This window comes from Nymphaea colorata, unplaced genomic scaffold (assembly GCF_008831285.2).
Source record: "Nymphaea colorata isolate Beijing-Zhang1983 unplaced genomic scaffold, ASM883128v2 scaffold0625, whole genome shotgun sequence".
NCBI lineage: Eukaryota > Viridiplantae > Streptophyta > Magnoliopsida > Nymphaeales > Nymphaeaceae > Nymphaea > Nymphaea colorata.
In genome coordinates, this window is record NW_022205131.1 from 4,395 (window position 1) to 30,477 (window position 26,083).

General features: G+C 46.0%; 6 protein-coding genes across 6 annotated transcripts; 3 read left to right on the forward strand and 3 right to left on the reverse strand.

Moving 5' to 3' along the window:
• Window positions 1–1,163: 1,163 nt before the first annotated feature.
• Window positions 1,164–1,618, forward strand: LOC116245286 (uncharacterized). The gene is given in 2 exon segments (XM_031616921.1): window positions 1,164–1,304; window positions 1,307–1,618. Coding segments are annotated over 2 exon segments (453 nt in total).
• Window positions 1,619–2,968: 1,350 nt separating this feature from the next.
• On the reverse strand, window positions 2,969–3,280 carry LOC116245287 (spindle assembly checkpoint kinase). The gene has a single exon (XM_031616922.1). The coding sequence runs from the start codon at window positions 3,278–3,280 to the stop codon at window positions 2,969–2,971; it is 312 nt and encodes a 103-aa protein (XP_031472782.1).
• Window positions 3,281–9,901: 6,621 nt separating this feature from the next.
• LOC116245288 (uncharacterized) lies at window positions 9,902–10,685 on the forward strand. Its single transcript, XM_031616923.1, has 2 exons — window positions 9,902–10,046; window positions 10,276–10,685. The coding sequence occupies exons 1-2, from the start codon at window positions 9,902–9,904 to the stop codon at window positions 10,683–10,685; spliced, it is 555 nt and encodes a 184-aa protein (XP_031472783.1).
• Window positions 10,686–13,795: 3,110 nt separating this feature from the next.
• LOC116245289 (uncharacterized) lies at window positions 13,796–14,362 on the forward strand. Its single transcript, XM_031616924.1, has one exon. It carries the CDS (start codon window positions 13,796–13,798, stop codon window positions 14,360–14,362), a length of 567 nt encoding a protein of 188 aa, XP_031472784.1.
• A 568-nt stretch (window positions 14,363–14,930) lies between these two features.
• Window positions 14,931–16,401, reverse strand: LOC116245290 (uncharacterized). The gene is made up of 2 exons (XM_050075509.1): window positions 16,227–16,401; window positions 14,931–16,144 (listed from the first exon to the last, which is right to left on the reverse strand). The coding sequence occupies exons 1-2, from the start codon at window positions 16,399–16,401 to the stop codon at window positions 14,931–14,933; spliced, it is 1,389 nt and encodes a 462-aa protein (XP_049931466.1).
• Window positions 16,402–21,027: 4,626 nt separating this feature from the next.
• LOC116245292 (chromatin assembly factor 1 subunit FAS2-like) lies at window positions 21,028–22,362 on the reverse strand. Its single transcript, XM_031616926.1, has 2 exons — window positions 21,871–22,362; window positions 21,028–21,561 (listed from the first exon to the last, which is right to left on the reverse strand). The coding sequence occupies exons 1-2, from the start codon at window positions 22,360–22,362 to the stop codon at window positions 21,028–21,030; spliced, it is 1,026 nt and encodes a 341-aa protein (XP_031472786.1).
• Window positions 22,363–26,083: the final 3,721 nt, after the last annotated feature.

Genomic DNA, 26,083 nt, shown 5'->3' on the forward strand with positions numbered 1-26,083 from the left:
GAATTTGCTTGTGCATGAAGCTTCTCAAACGCTTGGAAGCTGGCACCTTCCAGTGCTCGTAATGCAAATATTTCTTCCACTTAAAATGCATGAAGAAAAAGATCGAAAGCCCCACCTCCGAGTGCCTGTTCTGCAACATGAGTCTCCTCATTCCGAACAGACCAGTAAAAAAGCAGCTCTTCGCTGGAGTGATGCTGGGAGAAAAGAAAAAGCATGAAATACTATTCAACATTGACTAGTCCGACCTGAAAGATGCCGACCGAAAAATGCAAATCAGATGTTTCCGGCTGAAGGAAACTGCCAACAACTTCATCCTCTTTCCTGATTTCGCCATCATCGAGATCAACGAATCCACAATCAAAGAGTTTAGCCTCTTCACCGCCATTCCAGCCTCAAACATCGGAAGGACGAGCCAGTGGTGGTCGACCACAAAAAACTAAGCAGCGTGATGAAGGTAGTTGTTTGTGAAGACATGGCCGGGAGGGAAAGCAAGGATGAAAGACTGAGCTCTGAAGACCACCTGATTGCTTTCTACCTCGTGGAGGAGTTAAGATGCGAGGAACTTTGCCAGGCCATCGCAGAGTCCGAGCCCACTCCTTTCCAGGATTCAATAAAAATGCTGAACCACGCGTGGAGGGTGGGCGGAGGAGGCAATACCTAGGAAGTTTCTTTGGAGATGGTCAAAGTCCCGCTGGTATGTGCCTTGACAGCAGACCGGATGAGAACGCCAGTGCGGGGCGTCTACTGCAAGCATTTCCAGTGCTTTGACCTGTACAACTTCGTGTGCCTGGTGTCGCAAGCTGCCAATCCGCGCTGGGTGTGTCCGGTTTGCCGATTGCCTGCCCACACCGTCAGAGTTGATCTCGTCCTCTCAGCGATCCTGGAAGAACACAAGGACCCAACTTACACTGAAGTGCTCTTCTTCCGCAGTGGTGAGTACTCGATTTCAAAGGGGAAGCAGTTGGCGATCCAGAGCAAGCAAAAAATCCAGGATCTGAGCATCTAGGGAATCGGCAGGCGAAACCTCGAGTGCATATCTGAGCGTAGCGTTGCTGGGAAGGGAAGCAAGGAGTAGGTGATCAGCCTATTGGAGGAGGATTGATGATTTGCTGGGGGATAAATAATCGAGATTATAAATATTTAATATAAATATTATTGGCCACATGACCACAGTTCAGAAGAAGGACAAGGGACTCAACAAGCACAGCTTCAGGGGACTCACCCCCGACCAGATCAACGAACTCAGCCAGGAAAAGGTGGTTGAGCTCTTCCGCGCCAGAATGAGAAGAAGATTCTCCAGAAGTAATCGATAGCCTATGCAGAGATCAAGCATAAATACATCCGCCTCTATGCCAAGTGCAAGAAGAGCAAAAAGAACACCCAGCCCGGAGAGAAGCCCGTCCCCGTCAAGACCCACCTCCGCAATGCCATCGTCCTCCCCGAAATGGTCGGCAACAACGTTGCAGTCTACAACGGCAAGAGCTTCAACAACGTCGAAATCAAGTTCGACATGATCGGCAGGTACCTCGGCGAGTTCTCACTCACCTACAAGCCTTGCAAGCACGGTAAGGCCGGTGTCGGAGCCACCAAGGGATCCGCACACACCTCCCTTAAATGATCTGTACCGTATTTAGAATTACCATACCACACGCATCCTTACGCATGCTCGATTCACACCAGCTCCGAGTTGAGATATTAGTTGATTATATTAAATAATAACCATGAGAAAGTTGCTCAGAGCCCCCGCCTTCACTCCATTCCTCAGAGCGGCAGTCCCCGAGTACCGCCCCGAAGCCAACGAGGAGAAGTTCAAGAGCTGGTGGTCAAGGCTCAACAACCTCTCCAACAAGCCCGCCTCCAAGGTCTACCTCGCCCAGCTCTCCAACCTCTTGCCTACTACAACCGCCAGGTCAAGGATACCACAAAGGTAGCACTTCGCCAATGCAGCCCATCGACTTCCCTGCCTGGAAGAGCAAGATCATCACCAAGGGACTCGTCGATAATGTGAAGAGGAGCTACGAGGAGCTCGCTGAGAAGGAGTACGATCTCGATAAGGTCTTCAACGATATTTTCTCCAAGGATTCCAAGGCAATCGATGAAATCGTATCTATTTGTTGAGTCAGAACAACGAGATGGCCTTCCACACTGCTATTTGGCTGGAGAACTACGGTCGCTACGTCCAGTGGCTTTCCGATATCGAAACCTTCGGAAATATCCACGACTACTCTGCTGCTGAGGTCCACGACTTCTTCCCCAGAACTGAGCCAGCTGCTGACGCACTGATTGAAACTCACAACTACTTGCCTGGCGCCAAGGACGATACCAACCTCTATGGTTTCATGATGATCCAATTCGATTGGGGAAAGAGAATCGTCACTTTCTACGCCCATCCATCGACCGACAACAAGGGAGGCAGGGCCACCAAGAACACCATGGGTCGTTGATGCTCATATAAATCCCATCCATCTAACCTATCACATTTATCACCCATCGCATCAGTACAATAAATAGTATCAGTGGCACAGCTACTCGCAGGTCTACAGCTCCCGGTACTTCTTTATGAACTACAAGTGCACCAGCTGCCCGCTCTACATGCGCTACTTTGGGTTCTTCTTCAGGATCGCACACAGGAACTACTTGAATTACTTACTTATCTTCTTCCCCTTGGGAAATTCGATCTAGTCTGTCACCTATGGTAAGAGAAAAGTGTACGATTTTGACGAGGTCTTGCTGCTCGCTGATGTCGAAAGGAGAGGAACCGAAATATAACTCGTATGCCACACTCCAATCGCCCATAAGTCCACTTTCTCATCATACCTTGAGCCTTGAAGCAACTCCGGGGAAAGGTAAAGCGGAGTTCCGCAGAAGGTGCTACGCAGTTCTTCCTTTTTGTTGACCGCCCATCCGAAATCACACAATTTGATGTTTCCCTGAGTCACGACAAACTTACATGAACAAGAACGATATTCTAAGGCTTGATGTCTCGGTGCAGTATTTTGTTTTTGTGCATGAGGGCGATAGCATCTAGGAGATTCCCGATGATGAAAGAAGTGGTCTCCTCTGATAGGGTTTGCCCTCCAGAGATGATGTCGAAGAGCTGTCCGTCGCAACCGAGCTCCAAGATGATGTAGAAGTGCTCCTCATCGCTGAAGTAGCCATACACCTTGATGATATTGGGATGGTCAAGGAAGCTCTGGATCTTCAGTTCTCTGATGAACTGAACCAAAAAGTTATCGCGAATAATCCGCTTCTTCTCGATCACCTTCAGACCGACGATCATCCCTGTCCACAACTCCCGCGCTAGGTACACACTGCCGAATTTTCCCTAGCCTAGTCTGCGAATGATCTTGAAATTGTCCTTAGAAAGACCTTCTTTGAGTTTTGGTTGGTGGGAGACTTGATCTGGTTGCGGAGGAAAGAAGGGAAGGTGCGTTCTGATTTGTATGTGTTGAGGCCTTCTGTGTTAGTGGTGGATGAGGTCTCCTTGAGCGCGTTATTAACCTTTCCGCCCGAGCCCCTCCCGAGTGGAAACATGGGTGGCTTGTCTCCAGTTTTCGAGTTGCTGCCTCGCTTGCTGAAAATCTCGGAATTTCTAGTTTTTTCTATTGGCTGCCTGGTGTGATTTTATTCTAGGGAGTGTTAGGGAGGAGGGAGGAACTGCATGGGTCTAAAAATGGGGTCTTTTTTGAACTCTTTCTCGGAGTCATGGCGCTGGAAGAGGCTGTGCTTGAAGCCGAGATCGTCGTATTTGGGTTTAATTTGATTATTGTAATTTTTAGGAGAATGGGGAGTAGGGGTGACAATGAGACTGCCACTGAGGGGAAGGCTTTCGTAGTTATCCCAGCGGAAGGGGCCCTGGGTGATGGTGCTGTTTCGATGCATCAATAAAAAATTATAAGTTATCTCACCTCAAGTAGAAGAAATACTTGAATTAATTCAAATTTTGGGGATATATTCCACCCCCATATACCATCATACCACAAACTCTACCCCCGAGATACATACTCAGTATCATCGTCATCGAATAGTAGCCATCAAACGCCACCTCCCACCTCTACCCATAATCCATCAATCCCATTCCCTTGGAATTAAAGAGGAGTTTTTGGTAGGAATCTCGGGGTAAGGTCCTCTTCAACGTCCGCCTTGCACCTGCAAGAATAAATGTTTATAAGATTCAGTAGTGATATGAATGGATAGAAAATATAATATAGGATTTAGAAGGGAAATATTTATTGTGCAAGCTGGTTTTTATGACCAAACTGCAAATAATGTAAACTGATACATAACCCCACTCAAAAGCATCCAAAAATGAATAGAGGTTATGTCTGCAAAGGAATGAAACGACTACAATAATTTATTGGCAGACGCAATTTTGCTTGGCAGGCTCATTATAAAGCTAACATAATTCCCATATCTTTAGCATAAACAATCACATCAATAGGGAGTCAATACCTTCTCTTCCCTGTAGAGCATGCGGATCTTGGTCTTCAAGTTCTACGAAAACTCACTGCAGAATTCCTAGTTGAAGAACTTTTTGAGATATATATCCTCTCCTTCTCCTTTTCTCTCAGTAGTGAGGCTGATTATCTGGTCCTTAACCTCTCTGAACTGGTCATAGGTCTTAGATTTGGCATAGGCTTCCTGGAAGCATCTCATGGCCAGTTCTTTGCGATGGCAATACCCAGCATATATTCCATACTCAATCAGCAAGCTTCTAGTCTTATCACTGTCAGCTTCTGTGCTCTTGAGCTAGTCTTCGAATATCTTGAAGACGAATTCTGCATTGTTGGTGGATTTGAACACTTCTCTGGCCTATTCATAGAGGCGGAATCCGGAGAGAAGCTTACCTAGTGAGTTGGTCAGAGTGAAAATGTTCTCGATGCAGCTCTCCTTCTCCTTCTTAGTGCCATCCAGCATGATGTTCCTCAAGTAGTCGTAGAATTTATTCCGATAATCGAACAATTTGTATGCAACGAAGTACTTCTATTCATCCTTTACGCTTTTTCGCTTGTCAGTGATGAGATCAGCATATTTGACGACCAGTTTTGCCACCCGGACTAGTACCTTTTCGCTAAGGTGAGGGATCGACTCGAAGAAGGTGATGATTTCCTTGTTGACGATCTCGAACTTGTCGAAATTGAGAGTGCTTATGAATTATTGCTTAAGATCTCCAATGTTGATATCCCCAAATTGCGCAAATAGCTTATCCTTCAGCGGCCTGAAGATGTCCACCATGTTTTCCCTGTACTCGTCGAACCTTTTCCGAGCCTACTCGTTGCTGAAGAGGATGAGGGTGAGGATCTTCGACTATTAGATGAGTCGTTGGATGATGTAGCTATACTTGTAGATGATGCGGTCGGAGTCTTCCTTTTGACACGCAGGTAGTTGAAGCGCTTGAACATCTCGATGAAGAAGAACGACATCGACTCCAGCCACTCCACGCTTCTCTCTATCTCCACTTCCTGAGCAATTAAGTCCACCCGTTCCTTTATGAACTCCAGTACCTTGAACTTCTTGATGAAGTAAACCTGACGCATTTCCTTCTCACGCTCCTACCGCTCCAGTTTCACAGCCTCGCTGTTGATGAGCCCGTCCTGGAATTGTCCATAGAGTCGTTTGCTTCTTTCAGGTTAAAGAGATTTGCCTAGTGCGCTATCTCCTGTCTCTAAACTGCTCGTTAAAGTTGTAAAAGAATCACGAACCTTTTCATGCCTTCTAGGAAGTGGTGGGCTTCACATTGCTGACTGCGTCTTTCTTGAGAACATCGACGATATTTTTGAGGGAAAATTCATGGGTAAGCAGTATCTCATTGATGCGTCTCTGCATGAAGGTCATGAAGTGGTCGAATTCCTATCGGAAGAGGGCCTTTCCCTTGAAGGAGAGCAGTCCATTGAGATTTCTCCGGCCACTGAGAAGTTGACTTCCTTCATATCCACCACGTTGCTCCTGATTTACCGCTCCCAAAAGGTTGTCTTTCGTACATCTGCTTGAGAATGTCACACTCCTTGGTCTGGCTGCCCGCCTGCTCTGGCCGTTCAATTATAAAGACCTTGTTGTTATTGATCATGTGGTTGATCATCTCCTGGTAGCGGTCCTTCTCTTTCTCTGTCATAGAACCTATTGAGCATCTCTGAGATTCTATATGATTTTCTTTAGGTTTTCGAACTTGGTCTTGGGATCGGCTGGGTGATGAGGAAGGTGGTGGCAGCTAAAATATCCTTTTTGATATCGTCATAGCGGACGAAGGTATTAATGAAATACTCAATGGTGCTCTTGAACTTCTCTGCAGTGCCTTCAAGATCTACTTTTTTGAAGGCAGGATAACTTGAGCTTGGGAGTCTTGGAGAAGTACGGTAGTGGAAATAGCCATTGGAGAAGATACGGTGGAAACCATAGGAATCTCCATAGCCTGGTGGTCGAGGATGGTGATGCTCTTGAAGGCATTGGTCTTGTCTCTAAACTTAGTCTCGAAGATGTTGGGTATTTATGTTTCTGACTCTGGAGTGAGGCCCACAGTGGCAGTGCTATATTTCTGTGTTGCTGGACGGTAGATGAGGTCGCCGTTGGCAAGCTACGCCCTCAGGGGAGAGTTAGCCAGGATGTGGCACGAGGATGTCTTGCCGACCTTGGTGAATCCGAATACAGCGATTGCCTATTCGAACAGCTCGAAGAGAGAGATGTCTCCAGCCTATACTGTCTTGAAGAAATCCTTCGTCTTCTGCTACGTGGTCTTGAGTGGCTTCGTCATATGATTTGTTTGTAAGGATTAATATGAAATTATATCAATAATCTTGCAGGTTGTTGTCCTCCCATCCAACATTAAATACCGCTTATTTCTTGGCAAATCTACTTCGGAAATAGTTGAAGACAGAAGCACTGAGGCAGATCGCAATTGATAATATTTACATATTAATAATGGCACTACGGTTACTTAAGGGCGTTAGAGAGCTTAGATTCATACTCTGCCAGTCCAGCACCCACTCAGAAGCACTCAGGTACTCTCTAGCCTAGTAAGAAAATACATCGCCAGCAACTACGATGCCATTCGCGAGAGTACAGCCAGGATCACCGTCCGCGAGTGCGAAAACTCTTCCCCAACTGCGATTGCCACATTCAACTACGGCGTGGAGAGAACAGTCGACCTGCGAAAGCTGGGCGCCAAGGAAATCGACGAGGCGCTTGCATAGCTGTAGAGCTACAGTCAACACCTCGCGAAGACGATTAAGATCTGAATAATGGTAAATAGCTGATGCTCAATCAATCCTGGTCTTCTTGAACTTCTTGACTTCCTCTTTTTCTCGAACGCAGGCACTGCCGTCCCTCCAGGCCCTGGGAATCTCCTGTCCGAAGCCCTCCACGCCTGCATTCAGGAGGAAAAGATTGTCGAAGCCCTTCTCGAAGAGCTGGGTGGTGTAGTCGATTCCGCGCTTTTCATCGAGGTGGTAGAGGACGATGATCTTGTTTTCCTTGTTCTTGTAGGCGTAGAGCTGGGGCAAGAATTTGTCAGTCTTTATGCGTGTTCCTGGGAAGTTCAAGGCCTATCGGATGTGGAACTGCTCGTATTCTTCCGGGTCGCGAAGGTCTACCAACAAGAAATCCGTTTAAATGCCGACGGGGAGTTGTTCAGTGCGTATGGTCACGGAGGTGAGGTTGGAAGTCTGACTGCGTGCATCTTCTTCCGGCTTGTTCCAGTTATAGATAGACTCAGTTTTTTCCTCCTGGTTGATCAATTTCCATAGGGTGGAGGCCTTGATCCTGCGGAAGAGTTCTCCCTTCTTCTTTGACGCTTATTTGTTGCCTTTATGTTGTGGAAAATACTGATGAACTCGACGTCTTTGACGGTGGTGCCGATCTTGCCCGCCAATTTGGACTCCACGTGGTCGTACTTGTTGGTCTTGGGGACCTTGACGTCAAGCACTGAGGGCTTGCCAGGCTGGTAGCCGATGGGTCGCTTGTCCATTTAAAAATTTGATATAATCGATAACTGTGGTAAATGGTTGCAGTATGGATGGGAATGCAGGAAGTAAAATATTATGATCATTGGGAGGATGGCTCGACCAGCTATAGCTCGAATGGCTAGCAGTTGAAAATGTCACGCTGCATCCCCTTCACACGGTTTAGGACCTCCTCTCCCATCTTATTGTTGTTGTCGTGCTGCTCGTATAGGCCTGTCATCTATCTCCGGACTCGCATTTTTCTTTCCTGCTCTGCTGTTTCATTTTTCTTTAGCATGTTTCGCAGTCTTTGGATGCCATTCATGCCCTCTTCTTCGCTGCTTTTGAGACTGGCTAGCACGTTGTGTTTCATTATGGCCAGTTGTGCTCTGATGTGCTTCATTTCATCCTGCTGGCTCTTCAGTTCCTTCTCACTTTTGTTCAGCTGGTTCTGCGTAAATGAAGAGTTACTGTGAGATACGAATACGGTCTGTGGAAGGGATCCAGAAGAGTGAATTCGGTATCATCTTCCTTTTCGAAATTATGATCAAAATGGGTGAACTTGACCTTAAGTTCGCAGGTCTTGAAGTCGACATCGTCGTCGAGTCTGACCATTTTTTCGGAATTGAGCATGGAGTGGAAGGATTCCAGGTAGGAAGCGCGTTCTGGATTGTTGGATTGGGTGCTATTTTGGGGTCTCAATTCGATGGTGCGGGTATTGTAGAATGTGGATTCCAAAAGTGGCTTCTTTCGCATGCGGTTGAGACTCATGCGGTCCACGTCTGCAGTGAAGGACTCTTTTCGGATGGTACTGTAACGCACTGATCTGTAGGCCGAGTGCTGTCGCTATCTTTGCTCAAACATCGCCATGAATAGTAAATAAAATTATCTAGCCTTAGCTCATCCCCCATAAATGAACAAAAGGCAAGAAGTGCTCAAGGTTAGTTGCAAATATCACACCTTGTCCAGACATTGATTGTATGTCTCTTCGAGTAGATTTCCTAGCAGGCCATCTTTTGCTTCGGTTTTTGCCAAATTCGTCTTTTTCTTCTTGAGGGGATTCACTTTCTTCACTGCTGATGCAGTTTCTGCTAAGATTCGTACTATTTTCCGTTTTCCTGCATGTTTTCCTTGACGAGGAATGCGTTAGGTCCTGAGAAACATCTCGAGATGTGAGGTCGATATCAACGGAGCCAGCCTCACTGATGACTGAGTAGTCATTTCCTTTGATTTTGCTGATGGGGGTGGAGTCCAGGCCCAGGAAAAGGCTTTTGTTGATGATTCTGGTGATAGCTAGTTTCTAGTTTTCCTCATTTTCCGTCTCGATGCCGAGGTCTTTTTCGATCATTACTATGCTTTTCTCAAGGTCCGTGAGTGTCTCATCCTGCTGGACCGATAGGGAGGAGGCAAGCATCGATTCCTTTCTTTTTTTATCAGCCTTATTTTTGAGGATATGGTGTAATCTATACCTGCAGAGACGATCATTGTTGGCAGTTATCTCTTCCTTGAGGCCCTCTAGCACTTGAGCAACAAGGGAGGTGTTTTTATTACTGACTGCCTGTTGGGATTGCGTGATGAATTGCGAAATATTTTGGTATATGGAAGTCTTAAATTGAAGCAGATGCATGGCGAGGGTGTCCATTTTATCTGAAACTTTGCGTGTGCGTGTGAGGATATGGAAGACGTTGGTTTATAGGTCGGAGGCGAGGGCATTGAGCGAATCAATAAATAAATGATTACGCATTCAAAATAGGGATTATAGATTCAAACATCTTATATAGTGACTGTTAATATATTGAATTTAATCATGAAGGTCGCATCCTTTCACCTCAACTCCCGCAACAACAACCCAAACAACCGCATCGAACATTCCCACTCCTTCACTTCCGCCAGATAATAATTCCTAGCACAGTTCTTCGACAACTCAGGAAGCCTCAAGCCTGAATACCAAAAGGTCACATACCCCGATGGTGGAGAGTATATCGGACAGTATCAGGATTGCAGGTGCGGAAAGGGCATCTACTCCTTTCCCAATAAAGATGTCTATATGGGATGCTGGAAGTAAGATAAGTTCTCAGCTGATGGCCTCTACATCTACACCTCTGGCGAAAAGTATCAGGGGAAGTTCCTAGACGGAAAGAAACACGGTCGGGGCACATACCAATACAAAAGCGGAGCAGTCTATGAAGGATAGTGGCACAAGGACCGCAAAAATGGCTTTGGCATTTATACTTACCCAAATGGAGAGAAGTATGAAGGCAACTGGCTCAACGGAGAGAAGCATGGCAAGGGAAGCTATTTCTACAAGAATGGAGATAAGTATGTGGGCGACTGGATCAAGAACAAGAAGAATGGACATGGGTCTTGGAATACTTGAGCGGAGCCACCTACGATGGCGAGTGGATCGACGATAAAGCTTCCAACAGGGGAGAAATGGTCTACGCCAACAAGGACAAGTACGAGGGTAACTTCCTCAATGGCAAAAAACACGGAAAGGGCGTCTACCACTACCACACTGGGGGAAAGTACAAGGGCGAATGGCTCAACGATAAGAAGCACGGTTATGGAGTCATTGAGTACGGGAATGGAGACCGCTACGAGGGAACCTGGAAGAACGGCGAAAGAGCAGAGCATGGCATTTACGAATATTCGAATGGCGATGTGTATGACGGAGAGTGGAGAAACGATCTGAAGGAGGGCCATGGCAAGCTGGACATGGCTACTGGCGACAAGTACGAGGGCGATTGGTAAGGCGGCAAGAAGAACGGCTCAGGTACTACTTTCCCTAAAATAGGTCTCTACATTTTCGCCAACGGTGATATCTACTAGGGCTAATTCTAAAACGGCAACCGCCAAGGCCAAGGCACCTACACATGGACCGACCAGAGCTACTACAAGGGCGAATGGCTGGCCGATAAGATGAACGGTAAGGGAATTTACGCCAACTCATAAATTGAGCTGGAGGGGTACTTCGAAAACGATAACTTTGTGCGTCCGCTGCAGTGATGATAATTTATGATTGATTTAATGAGTTCAGTCTGAGAAGTAGAAGAAGTCGTGGGCGGCGTTATCGTATTGTCTCATTCCGTAGCAACCGACTGAGTCAATGATGAAGTACAGATGAAGTAGAGGAATCCTGGGAACCACATGATCCTGAATCCGTTGCGGTAGATGCTGCCGACCAACCAGCGGTCAACGAAGAATTTCTTCACGCCGCCGTACATGTAGTGGAAGTTGAGTTGCTGGTTGGAGGGAGAGCGGGAGTGGATGATGCATCCCTAAGTTATTGTGCGTGTACTCTCTCGTAGTCGATCTGGTCGTGATAGCCCTGGTTGGGAGAGTTTCGCGAGCCCTTGATAAGCCTCTCGTGGTTGGCAGTGTAATGCTTGAGACCAGCGCGGAAGAGCTTTGTCTCAGTGGACTCGAAATCACTTGATGAGGGGATGCTTACGCGACGTAGTGGAGCCCTCCTCCCTTTATATTGCGCAGTTCAGTGGCCATAAGTTGATATTGAATATATTATATCCAGCACGACCAACATAACTCAATGCTGCTTCCTGACTAAGAAGGGGTATGCGTATAAGCTGATCCGATGGAAGTATTTCAATATTTTGTCGTTTATATTTGTTGTAATTTTGGTTTAATTAAACCAATTACTTAAAATGGGGTGATACGATATATGGTGTTATTGAGGATTGTCTTTTAGGGATAGAGTTGATAATTTGAAGATATACAGAGTTTTGCAGGTCGATGGATGAATAAATGCAGTTAAATATACTGATAAAATGATAAGTTAGCGACAGTATGCAAACTTTTAATGTTTTCTCTCTGCTGCGCCATTCTCCTTCATTTTTTGGCATGCTTTTCGGGGAGTTGTGCTAGGGAAAGCCTAATTGATTTATAAACGAATTCAAAACCTAAATAATCATAACTTTCCCAATACAAGCCGCACCGCCATACTAATCAAACTTTTTTGAACCTCACGAGGCTGCTCTTTCTTGTGTGGTTCAATTTTTTCATCCCTTTTGAAAACATTTTGATTTTTTTGTCTTTTAATCATCATCTTTCGGCAAAAGCCATCATGTGAAAGAAACAGATTCGTATGACCAATCACAATTGCGGTCTGGGGTGGGGGAATGTTAGATCCAGCTGTTGTGAATTTTGGAGCTTTATTCTTACTAATTAAGAATATAAAAATGCGAGATTAATCTAAAAATGATAATAAATATGGGACCTCTGTTTTGACTGGTTTCCTCTCATACAGAGTCGCATGAAAGCAAATCAATAGGGCAAAGAGAGGATATGGTTTTATGATTGTTTGCATAGTTTATCCAAGTGATTTTCCAGCTTAAGTCCCAACTAAAAACGATCTTTTTATTTAATAACACAAAAGGAATGTAAAAAGGGCATAGTGAGGTGATGGGGAAGGCAATGAGGGAAGCAAGAACTCCTAGGTGCATTCTTATGTGCGAGGATGCTGGACTTATGATATAATTATATTAAATGAAGAAACTGGTGACTGTGGACTTCAAGAAGGACCAGGGAGTTATCCTGCGCTGGAATTACCTAGACCTAACCAAGAGGAGCAAGTACTTCCACCACATAATCGTCCTGCTAACCTCCAACGCCGAACAAGCCAACTCAGCGATTGAAGGCTACATACGCCACATCAAACTGGGCGACCTCTACACGGTGGTATACTGCAGCAAGGGAGTGGCGAGGATGAAGGAATGGCGGGAGAAGACGAACAGAGTGGCTGGTGGGGAAAGGAGTAATTTCGGGGAGGAGCTGTCAGTCTCTTTTACCTTTGAGCAGGCATCTCCAATAATTTAAAAATAAATATAATAAATTGGCGAGCCCACTGTTGTTAATTTTGTATTATAAAAATAAGCAGAAATCAGCAATCTTAAGAATAAAATAAAGGACCGCCAAACCCAACTCAAAAACAAATTCGTCTCCACCATCTTCTCAGAAGCACCCGACAACCACATCTCCATCAGCTAGGGCATCAACATCCTCTCCCTCCACGAACCCTTCGTCTTCTAGTTCTTCCAACACTACCTCAATCAGATGGCCATATAGTTTGCTCAACTCGCCATCACCTGCCGCAACGGAGAGATCAGCTCATGCAACCAGGACAACTGGCGCAATACCAGCTTCAATAAGATCGAACGCAACTACTACGGACCCAGCATCAGATACACCAAAGATGTCCTCCACTTCCTCAACGCCAAAGTCATATACGAAGGCACCTACGACCTCGAGCTCTCCCTTACCCTCAAGTGCTTCGGAGGAGCCACCTACACAGCTGAAAAGAAAATCGCCATCAGCTTCGACCACAGCGAGATGTACAACCGCACAGTATGCCCGCCCAAAAAGTCAAGATTATACTACTCGACAGAAGATATCCAGATCGAGGAAAACCCCTACTAAAGCGAAACACTCATATTCTTTGAAAAAATGACTGAAACCCGACCAAAGGTGCTGGAGGCTTGATTCTTCTCTCATTTTTGCATCAATTTACCCATCATATCACTCCTCCACTTTATAATGTCCAATACAACCAATCTGTTGGATTAGTTATGATGATGTATTATGTGGTGTATGTGTTTGGCAAATTCTGCTGGTGAGTCTGTTCGGGTGGTTGATATAATTAAGTTATGATTAAAAAAGGGCTGGTGGTCCAGCTGGCGAGAAGTCTATTTAACTTCAATAAAAAAGCTCCGGTAGAAGCCAAGCCGGTATCGGAAAAACCAAAAAATAAGCGATATTTAGCAGAAGCAGTCTTGCAAGCCAACAAGGGCAAACCGAAATTACTCCCACCACCCAACGATCCATCCAAATTGACCGTGGTCCTAGAGATGGACGAAGTGCTTGCCTTCACCTTCACTCCCGACGAGGAGGGGTACCTCATGGCGCCCAGACGTAAGGAAGACTTCCACTTGTGGTTTGAGGAGTACGAGTGTCTGCTCAACATCTACAAGCGGAAGAATCTGGATAACTTCCTGGCCTATCTGAGCGAGGAGTGTGAGCCGGTGGTGTTTTCGGCAGGCGTGAGCAGCTACGTGCATCTGGTAATGGGCCTCATCGATCCCGCCCGCAGGATCAAGCACATCCTCACCCAGGAACACTGCGACCGCATCATCGAGGAGGAAAGCGATATCGATGAATACGTAAAAGATCTCAATTTGCTCGGAAGAGATATGAGCAAAGTGGTATATATCGACAGCAAACCCATGAGCTTCTGGCTCCACCCTGAAAATGGACTGTGCTGGGAGGAGTTCAAAGCAGACAATACGATGAAATACGAAGATTTGGATGAGATGCTGCTGGAGATAGAGGAGTGCAGGAAGTATAAGGATGTTAGGGAGTATCTCCTCAAGGAGTACAGCATCAGGGAGGATTTCGAAGCCACAGATCTCCTCTGATTGTTTGCCACTTAATGTTCACAATTCCACCGCGCTATCACCCATCACCTATCACCCTATCGGGAAATCCCTTCCCCCCCCCCTAGCCTAATCCAACCGATGAGCATGATTTAGAGATGCGAAATATCACTCAGGTGCTCAGCTCCCGCTTGAAAATTTCTGCCACGTTCTTGAAGTAGTTGTTAGAGAGGCCGATGTTGATGACCTTCTCCTCCAGCTCTCCGCGGCGGTTGACAGAGTCCGTGAGTCCCTGGACGTCCGTCCTCAACTCCTGCTCCCGGATCTGCGATTTGCGGTAGTTGTCCTGCAGGATCTCGTTCTGCTTCTTAAGCTCGGAGATCTGGGTCTGCAGCTACTGCCGGATCCTCTCGTTTTCCTTGCCGGCCAGACTCTTCTCGCGGTTGACGGTGTCGAAGAACTTGTCCTTCTCGCTGTTCATCAGAGTGCGCGTCTCCAGAATCGTCCTCTCCACGTTCTCCACCTCCACCTGGTTCTTGGAACCCAAAGTCCTCAGCTTGGTCTCCAGCTCCTGCACGAGGCCCTTGAGCCTGGCGATCTCCAGTCCCTTCTAGTTGTTGGATGCAGTCAGCTCTGCCTCCTTATCGGAGTGCTGCTTCTTGAGAGAAGCGATCTTGCGGTTGAGCTCGTCGATGCGGCCGTTGAGGTCATTGCGTTCCTGGTGCCAGTCGGCAGTTTCCTTCTCCTGGCGGGCAAGCCAAGCGTTGTGCTCGTTTTTGAGACGGTCGTTTTCCTCTTCGAGCTTGTCGATGTCGTGCTTGTGGAGGCCGAGCATCTGCTGGATCTTGAGGTTGAGGGACTCGATTTCCTTGTTCTTGCTCTGGATTTGCCCCTCGAGGGTGCGCTTCTCGTTCATGATCTGCTTCATGTCCAAGTTGCGAGTCTGCAGCAGCTGGTTGTGCGAAATGTGGGTGAGCGAGGCCTTGGATGTGTGGCCCTCGATTTCCTTCTCACGCTGGGCAATCACGTTCTTGAGTTCCTTCTGGACTCTATCGTGGGAAACTGCGAAATCAGTCAGTCTCAGCTCGTAGTCCTTCCGCAAGTCCAGCCTCTCCTGGACTTCATTGGCAAGGCGTTCCCTGGTTTCCTTGAGCAATCCTCGGAGAGCATCGACCTCGTGAGTATGGTTGGCATAGCTGTTCTGGAGCTTATTGCGTAGACTTTCAAGGTCGGCCTCGTAGAGCTGCGAAATCTTGATTTTGGAAAGTTCGATTTCCCGCTCGTAGTGCTTGACGATGTCCTCGATCTTGTGCTTGAGCTCGTAGTTGTTTTCCTTGATCTGCTGGAGGCGGTTCTCCTCGTTGCGCTTGAGGTCCTTGATGATCTGGAGCAGTCTTTGGGTTTCTTCTTCCTTGGCGGCGATGACGGCCTGCAGGATGGCGATGTCGGCTTCGTAGAAGCTGCGCAGGTTGCCCTCCCTCTGGCCGTTCACCTCTCGCTCCTGCGCGAACTGGGCGTCGTAGTGGGAGGTGAGCTCTTCGATGCGAGTGCGGTTGCGGTTGTCGTTGTCCTTGAGCTCGTTGCGCAAGTTGCCGTTCTCGTTGATGAGGCGGGCGATCTCAGCCTCGCCCTCCTTGCCGCTGCGCTTGAGGCGGTTGTTGCCCTCCTCGATCTCGTGCTTCTTCTCCTCGATCTCGTAGACCAGGCGCTTCACCTTGGCCTCGTGGAGGTTGCGCAGCTCATCCTCGTTCTTCTTATGCTGGCGCAGCAAGTTGTTGCGCACGTTCTCGTGCTCAGCCTTCACCAGGTCAGCTAGTGGGCCTTCTGCTCGTCCAATTTCTTCAGCTCATTTCTACTGTAATTGGCCTGCGTAAATAGGAGAGTACCTCTGCCTTCATTTCCTCGCTCTTGAGGCGGAGCTGGCGGTTGAGGCTCTCAATTTCGAAGTTCTTCTCCTCGATGACATCCTTAAGTTTGCGGATGTTGAGTTCTTGGATCTCCGAGTTGCCGTTTTGTGAACGCCGCAGATTTTGAATTTGGGCAATGGACTCGCTCTCATATTGGTTCTTGAGGCGGTGCATCTCCAGCTTCTTGAGGTTGTCAAACTCCACTGCCTAGTTCTGGAGGCGGGTGATCTGAATGGTGTGGGGGGTACCTCTGAGAGTAATTTTTCTATTTGAATTTGGTGTTCCTGGTCCTTGATGTTGAGGTGGTCGAAGACCTTCTTTTTTTCTGCTTCGGCGATGTTGGAGTTGTTGTACTCTGTGTCGAACTTGCGTTTCCAGAGGTCGATTTCGGTGTTCTTTTGTTGGACCAATTTGATGAGGTTTTAGTTCTCCTCCACGAAGTGGGTGTTCTGGGCGAGGAGCAGCTCGATCTTCTCCTCCAGGTCGTCGATCTTCTCATTCTTGCGCACCTGGAAGACCAGTTCCTAGTTGAGAGCGATCAGCTCGTTCTCCAACTGCCGCGACTTTGAACGCCAATACTCCGCCTCACCTGCAGAACCGTACCCGCCGCCGCGCGGAGGCGAGTCGTGCCCCACGTTGGAACTTCGCGGGTTGGACTCGTAGGGAGATGTGGTGTAATCCTGCCTGCCCCGCAGGTTGCTGATTGGACTTCCTCTCATAAATTTCAAAAAGTTACGTTAGAATTATAGCACACAAAGACATTTAAATTTAAATCAAATCCCCCTCACACTTTCTAAGAAAAATGTATCTTTTGAATCAAGAGACCTTCGGGGATAGGGATTGGTTGTCAGTGGTGCTGGTCCGAAGGAGGGTCTATTTCATACCGGTTGGCCCTGGGGAGTTTGCGGTTTGGTTATTTTTATTTAAGTTGTGACTTGCGATTAGGCTCGGTCCTGAAAGGAGAGGAAGAAATGAGAAAAGCTGGACTTCTGGAAGGAAAGTAAGGAGGTAGCTTAGAGAAAGGGAGGAGATTGAAGGAAAGATACGTGAGAGTGAAGCTGTGAAGAAGAATGAAGAACTGCAGAAGCTTCTTGCTGCCAAGAAGATTGTGATCAACGATATCATCAGCATCAAAGAGCAAAGAGTGGTCAGGATCATGGAGAAGAAGATTGAGCATCTTACTGATGAGGAAATCGATAATCTTTCTTTGTAAACCTTGCAGCAACATCTCGAAGCAACCAAGAAGAAGATTGCCAATAACAAATAAGCTAGGCTCAAAAAAGCCTTTACACACGTTGGCTATCTTGAGAGAGAACGTCGTGAGAGGCTTGCTCCTAAAATAAGGGCATTATCGGCGGTAGTTGGAGTTTTTCTTAATAGAGATTTCCCTTCAAAAGCTAATATTAACTTGAGTTCAGCGTGGCATTACCCTTCTAATCATTTAAACTTTGTAATATTGTTCAAAGCTTGTAGTGATGGATTGTAATATTTTATAATTTCATACTTTATGTAAAGTATTGGATGGCTATAAAATTATATATATAAGGTGCAAGTATTATGAACTTGAATTCTTCGACCCATAGCTATTTACTGTCGACCGCTTGAAGTATATCTGTCGCCAGCCAAGTGAAATCTACTTGAAATACCTGGGAAAACTTAAGGTCCATCTTATGAATCGCCAACAAGTAGATGAGCTAGCATCTAATCTAGCCAAACTGGATGAAACTATACCTGAAGAAAAACACTGGAAAGACAGGATTTCACGCTGCATACCTATCCAATACAGGCGGCTTGACGTTAGGAGCGCTAATATCGATTCCATAGTTCCTATACACGCTCTCTTCGGTAGAAGCCAGTGCAGCCCCATAAGGTTGAAGAGGAAAAAAAGTGCATTCCCCCCACCAAAAATCATTCGATTTGGGGCCTATTTCAAAGATCTTTGCAGTCTCTTTTAAAAAAGTAAATTATTGAAAAGGGTCTGAAGGTAGAATAAACGGATAAGTCTTTGATGAAGGGTGCTTCATAAGAAGTATAGTAATCGTTGGTTGACGACAATATATCCGATAAAAGAGTAGATACTTAAGATAGTGGTATCAGAATTAAGGGCAAGCATTAACTTAAAAATGATTGAAATTACAAATCCGCAATAATAAGATTAGAATTTTCAGGCGTTTCTTGGTATGCCCAGGCAATCGATTAGGTTAATGACGCAAAAGAATAAATTGTAAGCAATTAGTAGAACTAAAGTAAAAATAATAAAAACCATTAAAATTGGCACCCTCAAACATTAAGATTGTTTATAAATAAGTTGTGGATGGCGATCAGATTTCCTCCTGGAAGGAGAGAGACCCCTTCTTCATCTTCTTGAATCCGATGACTGCGTATTGAATCCCTCCGTCTTCTTCTTGGCAAACCCAACCTGCACCAGTCCCCTTTCCTCCTGCCTCCTTGGCGCCTCCACTCTCTCCACCTCCATCTCCTTGCTGTACGCGCTGGCGGCTTGGTCCTTGCGCTTGTCCCTGTAGTAGTTGCCGGCGAGTTCGAAGATCCAGTCGGGGTAGATGAGGCTGACGTTGTGGATGTAGTAGGTGGAGCTCTTGACGATCTGGTGGTAGACCACCCACTCGGGGTAGACCACGCTGGCGATGGAGGTGGAGTGCAGGGTGAGTCGCTCCTTCGACCGGATGTTGAGGTAGCTGCCGTCGCCCTGGATCTGCGCGATGTTGGTGAAGTAGCCGGTTAGGATGCAGCGCAGGATGGCTTCGTGCTCGTCCTGCGAGGACTTCAGCTCGTATACCTTCTTCCCGCCGCTCTCCCCGTATTTGAACTCCATTTCCTCCGCCTCGCTCTTGAAGCGGTTGAAGCGCTTTATTGCGCCAAAAGTTAGTCGTAGATTTTACTGCCTGCTCCATGGTGGAGTGGCGCAGCTTTACTCTCCGCAGATGCGCTTACGATCGTTGGCCCGCCGTGGTGGAACCGTAAAAAGAAGTTGATGAGCGTTAGGAAGTCGCCCTCCTTCGCTCCCACTTTCTTCTTCGCTTTTAAGATGCCCAGGCCTTGCCCGCAAAAGTTAGGACTGCACTTCGAGCATGCTGACCAGCATCAGTATTTCCTTGGAGCAGCCGAACTTGGCGTCGAAGGAGTTCATGAGCATGCACGCATTGCGCATGTCGATGGAAAATTCAGCGACCCGCTTGCCCTTCTCAGTTAGCTAGAAGTGCTCGTCTACCAGCTAGTAAGCGAAGAGGATGTCGATGGCCTTCGCTAGCTGCTTCTCCTCAGGCTTCTCCAGCATCTCAAAAGACACGATATCCTCAATGCCCAATCCTTTCAGCTTCAGGATGAAGTTGCTCAAGTCCACCCTAAGGATCTAAGGGGGAAGACGGTCTGGCATTCTATTGAAGCCATTTTCTTGATAGACTCTAAAGCACTCGCCATCTGTGACTCTTCCCGCTCTTCCTGCTCTCTGATTGGCGCTACTTTTACCGCATGGCACAACGATCATCTTGTCTATTCCTGCCTCCCAGTCGAACATCTTCACCTTCACGTACCCACTGTCAATCACGTATTTGACGTCGGGGATGGTGAGGGAGCTTTCAGCAATATTGGTGGCCAGGATGACCTTGCGCTAGTAGCTCCTCTAGAATATCAAATTCTGGTCCTCCACGCTCATCTTGGAGTGCAGGGGCAGCACTTTCAGTCTGCGTTTATTTTCGACCATGTAGGAGTCTAGCATGTGTGCCATTCCCTCTATTTACTATACCGATGTCAGAAGACCAAAACTCTCCTTGGGGTTTTTCCCGATCGATATAGACGATGGTTTGAAAGATCTTGAGGAAATAGTTCTTGGAGGGTTCTTTGAGATAGTGGATAGCCACTTAATGCAGTCTGCCAGTGATATTGACCGTTTTAATCTTGAGATTTCTGGTCTATTTTTTGTAGTCCTTATTGATGGCGAAGAAGGAGGTAACTGAGTCATTATCGATGGTGGCGGATGTGACTATAGTTTGAGGTTGTCCCTGCGCTGCATGATGCGCTTGAGGAAACTGAAGAGGATATCATAGTTGATCGACCTCTCGTGGACATCGTCCAAAACGATCACAGAGTACTCCTCCAGCAGAGGACTACTGTAGAGCTACTGAACCAGAGTGCCATCGGTCATGAATACCACTCTCGTATTGTCATTGACGTTGCTATTGAATCGCACCTTGTGGGCAATCTCGCAGTTATAACAGCTCAGCTCCTCAGCAACTCGCTTCCCCAAAGAGATAGCTGCTATCTTGCGAGGCAGCACCACACCGATCTTCTTGTCACCAATCGTGTATTCTGCCTGAATCAGGAATTGCGGGATCTCTAATAAGGAATGATTACGCGTTGTCTTTCCTGAACCTGTCTCTGCGGAGATCAAAACGACGTCGTTGTTTTCGATAGCGTAAAGGATCTATTTTTCTGGTTGGGGATATCGGTACTGTAGAATTTGACAGGAAGCTCGCTCATTATATAAGAGATTAAATTATAAGGCCGGCAGATCAATCAATCAACGGAGCGTCAATGCGAACCTTGTCCAAGCTACTTTCGTTGGTCTTTGACACCTTGGCGAAGAATCTAACATGGTCGGCATAGTCTGGCTCGCCGAGCCTGAAGAGGTGGTAGTAGGCGCAGTAAGCGACGATGCTGATGGCGATGGAGAGGAAAGTGAAGGAGAGATAGAGCGCCAGTTGGCTGTCGTCGACTGGGAAAGTCCCCATATCAATCACCAGATATATAATACCAAATCTGACATACATAATAGAGCAGAAATCAAAGCTCAGCCAACTTCTTGGGGATGATCCGCTTCTTCTTCACGCCGTTCTCCGTCTCCCTGTACTCCACTCGCTCCTGCTGGGTCTCCGTCATCGCTGGCTTCTGCGCTGGAACATACTCTTGCACCTTCATCAGAGCAGCCAAGTCGCCAGTCGGCTCGTATATCTCGCCAAGCTCGTCCTTTTCGAAGACAATAAAGGAGCAGTAGCCGTCTGAGGATGAGATGGCCAACATTTCTGAGCCACGCCAGCTGAGATCGGTCAGAGCAGCATAGTGGTAATTGCCCATGCCGAAGAGAGGCTGCATTTTCTCAGTGCTGAAGATGAGGACCGCTGAGGAGGTGGCGACGGCGTAGACCATGTAGTAGTTCTGCTGGAAGAGTCCCTTCTCGCTCTTCTTCACGAACAGCTTGGGACAAAACTTGCAGATCAGAGCCGGCTCGCCGTTGGTGGGGATCACGAAGGAAGGCTTCTCCAGGAAGTTCTTGCGGTAGAGGAAGGCACAGTATTCCGAATGTGACTCGGGGTCTTTCTGCCAAATGCCAGCAGGCAGTAGGAAAAGCTATCCATCGGGTGAGAAGTCTGGTCTTCTGAAGAAAGTGGGAACGCTTTAATCTGCGAAGATTCTAAAGCCTGATTTCTGGTCAGGAGTTTCTTCATCGACGTTCTTCACAGTATCGAACCTTTTCAATGATTTTTTGCAGTAGAACTAAGTTTCTGATTTTTTGGTCTTGATGGCTTTCCAAATTTTGACTGTGCGATCGTTGCTGCAGCTGATTATATGCTCGAATCTGAGGTCGAGAGCGATTCCCTGCACAAATTTTTCATGCTAATCTAGGACCTTCACATGATATTTTTTTTCGACGTTCCACACAAAAATGCGCTTGTCCATACCAGCTGAGACTATAAAGCGGGAGTTGTTGGTCCAACGCAGGTCGAGCACGTCCTCAGTGTGCCCCATGAGCCTGCCCTTGGTCGACCATCGCAGGATGCGGTCTGAGCGGTTGATGGAAAGGCAGTTCTCGCGTTTCTCCCAGATGGTGATGCACTTGTCATCGGAGCCTGAGGCGAGGAGGCCGCCATGGGGGGAGTAGCGGACGATGTTGGTGTTTTTGTCTGCCTCGAAAAGACCATAGAGGATGCGTATGTTTTTCTTATCGGGGTGGATGGGCTGGCCGTCGTTGATGATCTCCCAGAACTTGATGCACCCCTCCGTGCCCTCCCTCTCCTCCTCCACGAATCGCTTCTCGTCGGAACCCGCACTCACGAACTCATTATCGAAGGGGTGAAAGTCGATGGAGAGAATGCGGTCTTTGGGGCCGTGCCACCCCATTTCAGGTGATTCCACTCGCATAATTTGGCGGTAAGTTTAATATTATAGTTCAAAGCCCAATCGGACGCTCAATAGAGAAAATTTTTCCACATGGTTTTAAGAATTCGAAAGAATGAAGATTGGCTCGGTAACAGCAGACCAAAATGCGCAAAATTAGACCTTTGGGATGGTTTTTGAAATTAATTGTTGATTTAGTTGGTTTTTCTGAAAATCTAAAATCTTGAAAAACTTATATCAAGAGGCAAATTTAATTGTATTTTGATTTAAAGAGGCATCATATGAACTCAACGAACAATACCTAACATAGCTGCTGATAATTGTTACTTACTAGCCTTGAAAGGTTTGGAAATTAATCATTTGACTGAATTTCATGAAATGACAAATGACTGTTAGTTTAATTTCAAAAATAAGCGCAAAGTAACTTAGTGATTGCATTATGGTAGTTGATAGTTAAATATCCGATAAATGTGAATTAATATTTAAATGGAGATATACAGAGTTTTAGACATGAAGGTGGAAGAAGGAGAGGATGTATATCTGATCCAATGGCTAGGAGACCACCGTGATAACTCGCAATGGCTTACCAAGTCCTACATTAAACGCGAACATCCCAAACAACTTTCGCATTTGGAAGATTCGACATAACTTTGCCAAAAATGCTCAGAAATTAGATCCAGCTACTTCCAACTCGTAAAGAACACAACCAGAGGAAAACGCCCTTCCGTCAAAGAGGCAGAGGAAAGCAATGATGTTTCTTCGGGGAAGGCAAACTAAGTCGGTGAATCTGGATAGAACATAAGAAGGAAAGGAGCTATGACTCTTCGTCATGGAAGTGATCAAGTCTTAACCAAAGCGAAGACATTGCTGGAAAAGGAAAAATCATGCTTATCAGTTCCGAGTGACCAATTCAAGATCAGCATATTCACATATCGAAGCTTCAAAACCATTGGACATACAAAGACTACGTCCAATAGATAATTGCCAAGAGGGCAGGAGGCAAATACTAAATTATATGGAACAATGGAGCAAAGGCATAAGTTACCGAGGAGGAACTGATGGAGCGGGAAAGCATCAAGCTTTGTGAGTTTTGGGAGAAGAAGCTTGGGCTGATCCCAAGTAAAAAAAGAAAGGAATGATACTTTTTGTAGTTTAAGTTGAAATTTCCCGATATAATGAGAATTTATTTCGCAAGACAGTTATTAATGGATAGACTTGGAATAGTTCTCATAATATCCGCACTCATAGCAGGGGCAGCGAATACATTAGGTAGTTTATTTACTACATAGGATTCACACTGCAAAACAAACAGCCAGTGATAGAGAACGGTATACACAAGCACTTCTTTCATCCATACATGCAAGTAACTTCATGATGACAAAGGTTGCCATGAGATTCGTATCTAACTCCTTCTCCTTACTGCTCTATTTCGGTCTTAAAATTCGAGCAAAGAAGGCTGAATCAATTGACAGTTAAAGGATACGAAAAAATACTCTTTTTTCTTATTTTTGATTCCAACTTTATTGGACTATGTTGCTGTAATTTGTTACTATACTGCCCTGAACTTCATCGACGGGTCTGTTTACCAGATATTGAGAGGAGGAACAGTCTTGACCACTTACTTATTTTCATATACTTGCTTAAAGGTTCGCCCAACTCGGAAAAGATATACGGATGCATAATTGTCCTAACTGGACTAGTGGTTGTTGGAATCGTCAACTTTATGATGAGCTCTGGAACAAATTAGCAAAAGTAGTAAATGCTGGTTGGGTATGGTTTAATTCTTGTTGCACTGTTTGGGAATGGGCTTCATTTCGTCTACTAGGAGCACCTAATACTAAAGTATCAAATCAAACCACTGTTAATAGTAGGAATGGAGGGTGCTTTTGGGATTTTAATTTCCCTAATCTTCATTCCAATTATGGGATTGATCCTTGCGGCTTAGGATCCCAGATTTGTGTTATAAACTAATCTGGAGATGCTGTGGTGTAAAATGGAGGCATTTACTTCAACTAGGTCATCAATAATGAGCTGATTCTGACAGGAGTGCTGATTGTCGTCTTGTCCATGGCCGTATATAACTCCGTCGGCGTTACTATCGCCAAGTACATGAATTCGCTAACCCGAGCGATTTGCGATGTCACAAGAACTGTTATTGTCTGGGTGGTGGGAATCATCATCACTGCTTCATTGGCTTAAGAAGATAAACGATTTCGTTGGGAATCATTGAATGGATGGCAGATATTTGGAGAGTCAGCAGGATTCATCATCCTCATCATTGGAAATTTGATATATTATCAAGTCATCAAATTGCCTTCAAATAGATAAAAAGATCCACCTTGATAGAAGATGCCTAGAACGAAGAGATCCTTGTTATCCCTCAAGAGTAATGATGTATATTGGCGTCTTTAGTTATATTTATGAATATTTCAGGCAACATTTGCGATCATTCTTTTGAGGGAGCTGCTTCTTGTAAACTATCCTAGACACATCTTTTTTCTGCGTTGTAATAGCGGCCTTGAGAGCAAGCACTGCACTCCTACATATCGATGTCGAACAAAGGAGTGCTTCCTTCGCAGCCAACGCATTTTCCTTTTACTGCAAAAGGCTTTTACTTTGGACATTGTGTCATTCGCGGTGACAGTTTCTTCGCCTCTTCAACCTTTGCTTTCCAAGCATTATAGCTTTAGGTCGGCGAAACAACGTTGCTTGCAGAAACATCCGAATAAAAAAGGTCAGGCTAGCAATTAAAGACTGCAGCGTCGTAATAGGTCCCTTCGGGGCATTTGGTGCAGCTTTGGGAAGTGAGATTGAAAAGCTGTCCATTTTAGCAGGATATGCATATCTTGGCTTGAAGGTATGGCTTTTATTTTGGGCATTATTGAACCAGGCGGGAAGGGTTTTCCTGCTGAATTTTCTGTTTCTGTTCGTCGAGTGAGTTGGGAAGGGGCATCAGCGTATTGATTGCTTCTAAATTTGTGGTGAAGACAAATGGCTGGCAGGACTGAGTAGGGCCATCGAACTATTGATTGGGAGGGCAATCATCACAGAGTTTTGTATCGGGGTTATACAAGGGGCGCTCTGGAGGGCAAAGATCGAATGTAGGCTAAGGATTTACATTATGTTGGCCTCCTCTTGTATTTTTGTCAATTTATTTAAAAATTAATTACAGATTGCTGTCTTTTCATAAGTGCAAACTTAGCACTCTCTGGTTTAGAAATTGAAAAGCGATTTGGATGTTGGAACATCAGTTGATAAAGGCTAGCAATTGAAGCATCCTAAAATAATTTAGTCGAAGTATAAGATGCGTAGGGTAACTCGATAGGGCATCCTAAAGTAAATCCGGAGGATGGATCAGTATTTCTTTTTATCCATGCATAATAAGTTTCGGGACGTAAGCTTCCAAAGTAATAGTTAAGGTCTGAAAGTTCTTAATCCTTAAGATCATGGTCGCGCACATATTAAGGGTAGTCGCTCATAGTATAGTCGTATCTTTCGGTATGTTGTAAATGCAGAGCTTGGCAAGCGAATGCGAGAAGGATTATGATTATGGTTTGCTCGGTACGCATAATTAGTTTTGAATAATATTACGACCAAGATATGATCAAATTCAAAATGGCCATATATATCATAAGAAAATTAAGGGGTTGGGGTTGGGGTTGGGGGTTGGGGTTGGGGTTGGGGTTGGGGTTGGGGTTGGGGTTGGGGTTGGGGTTGGGGTGGG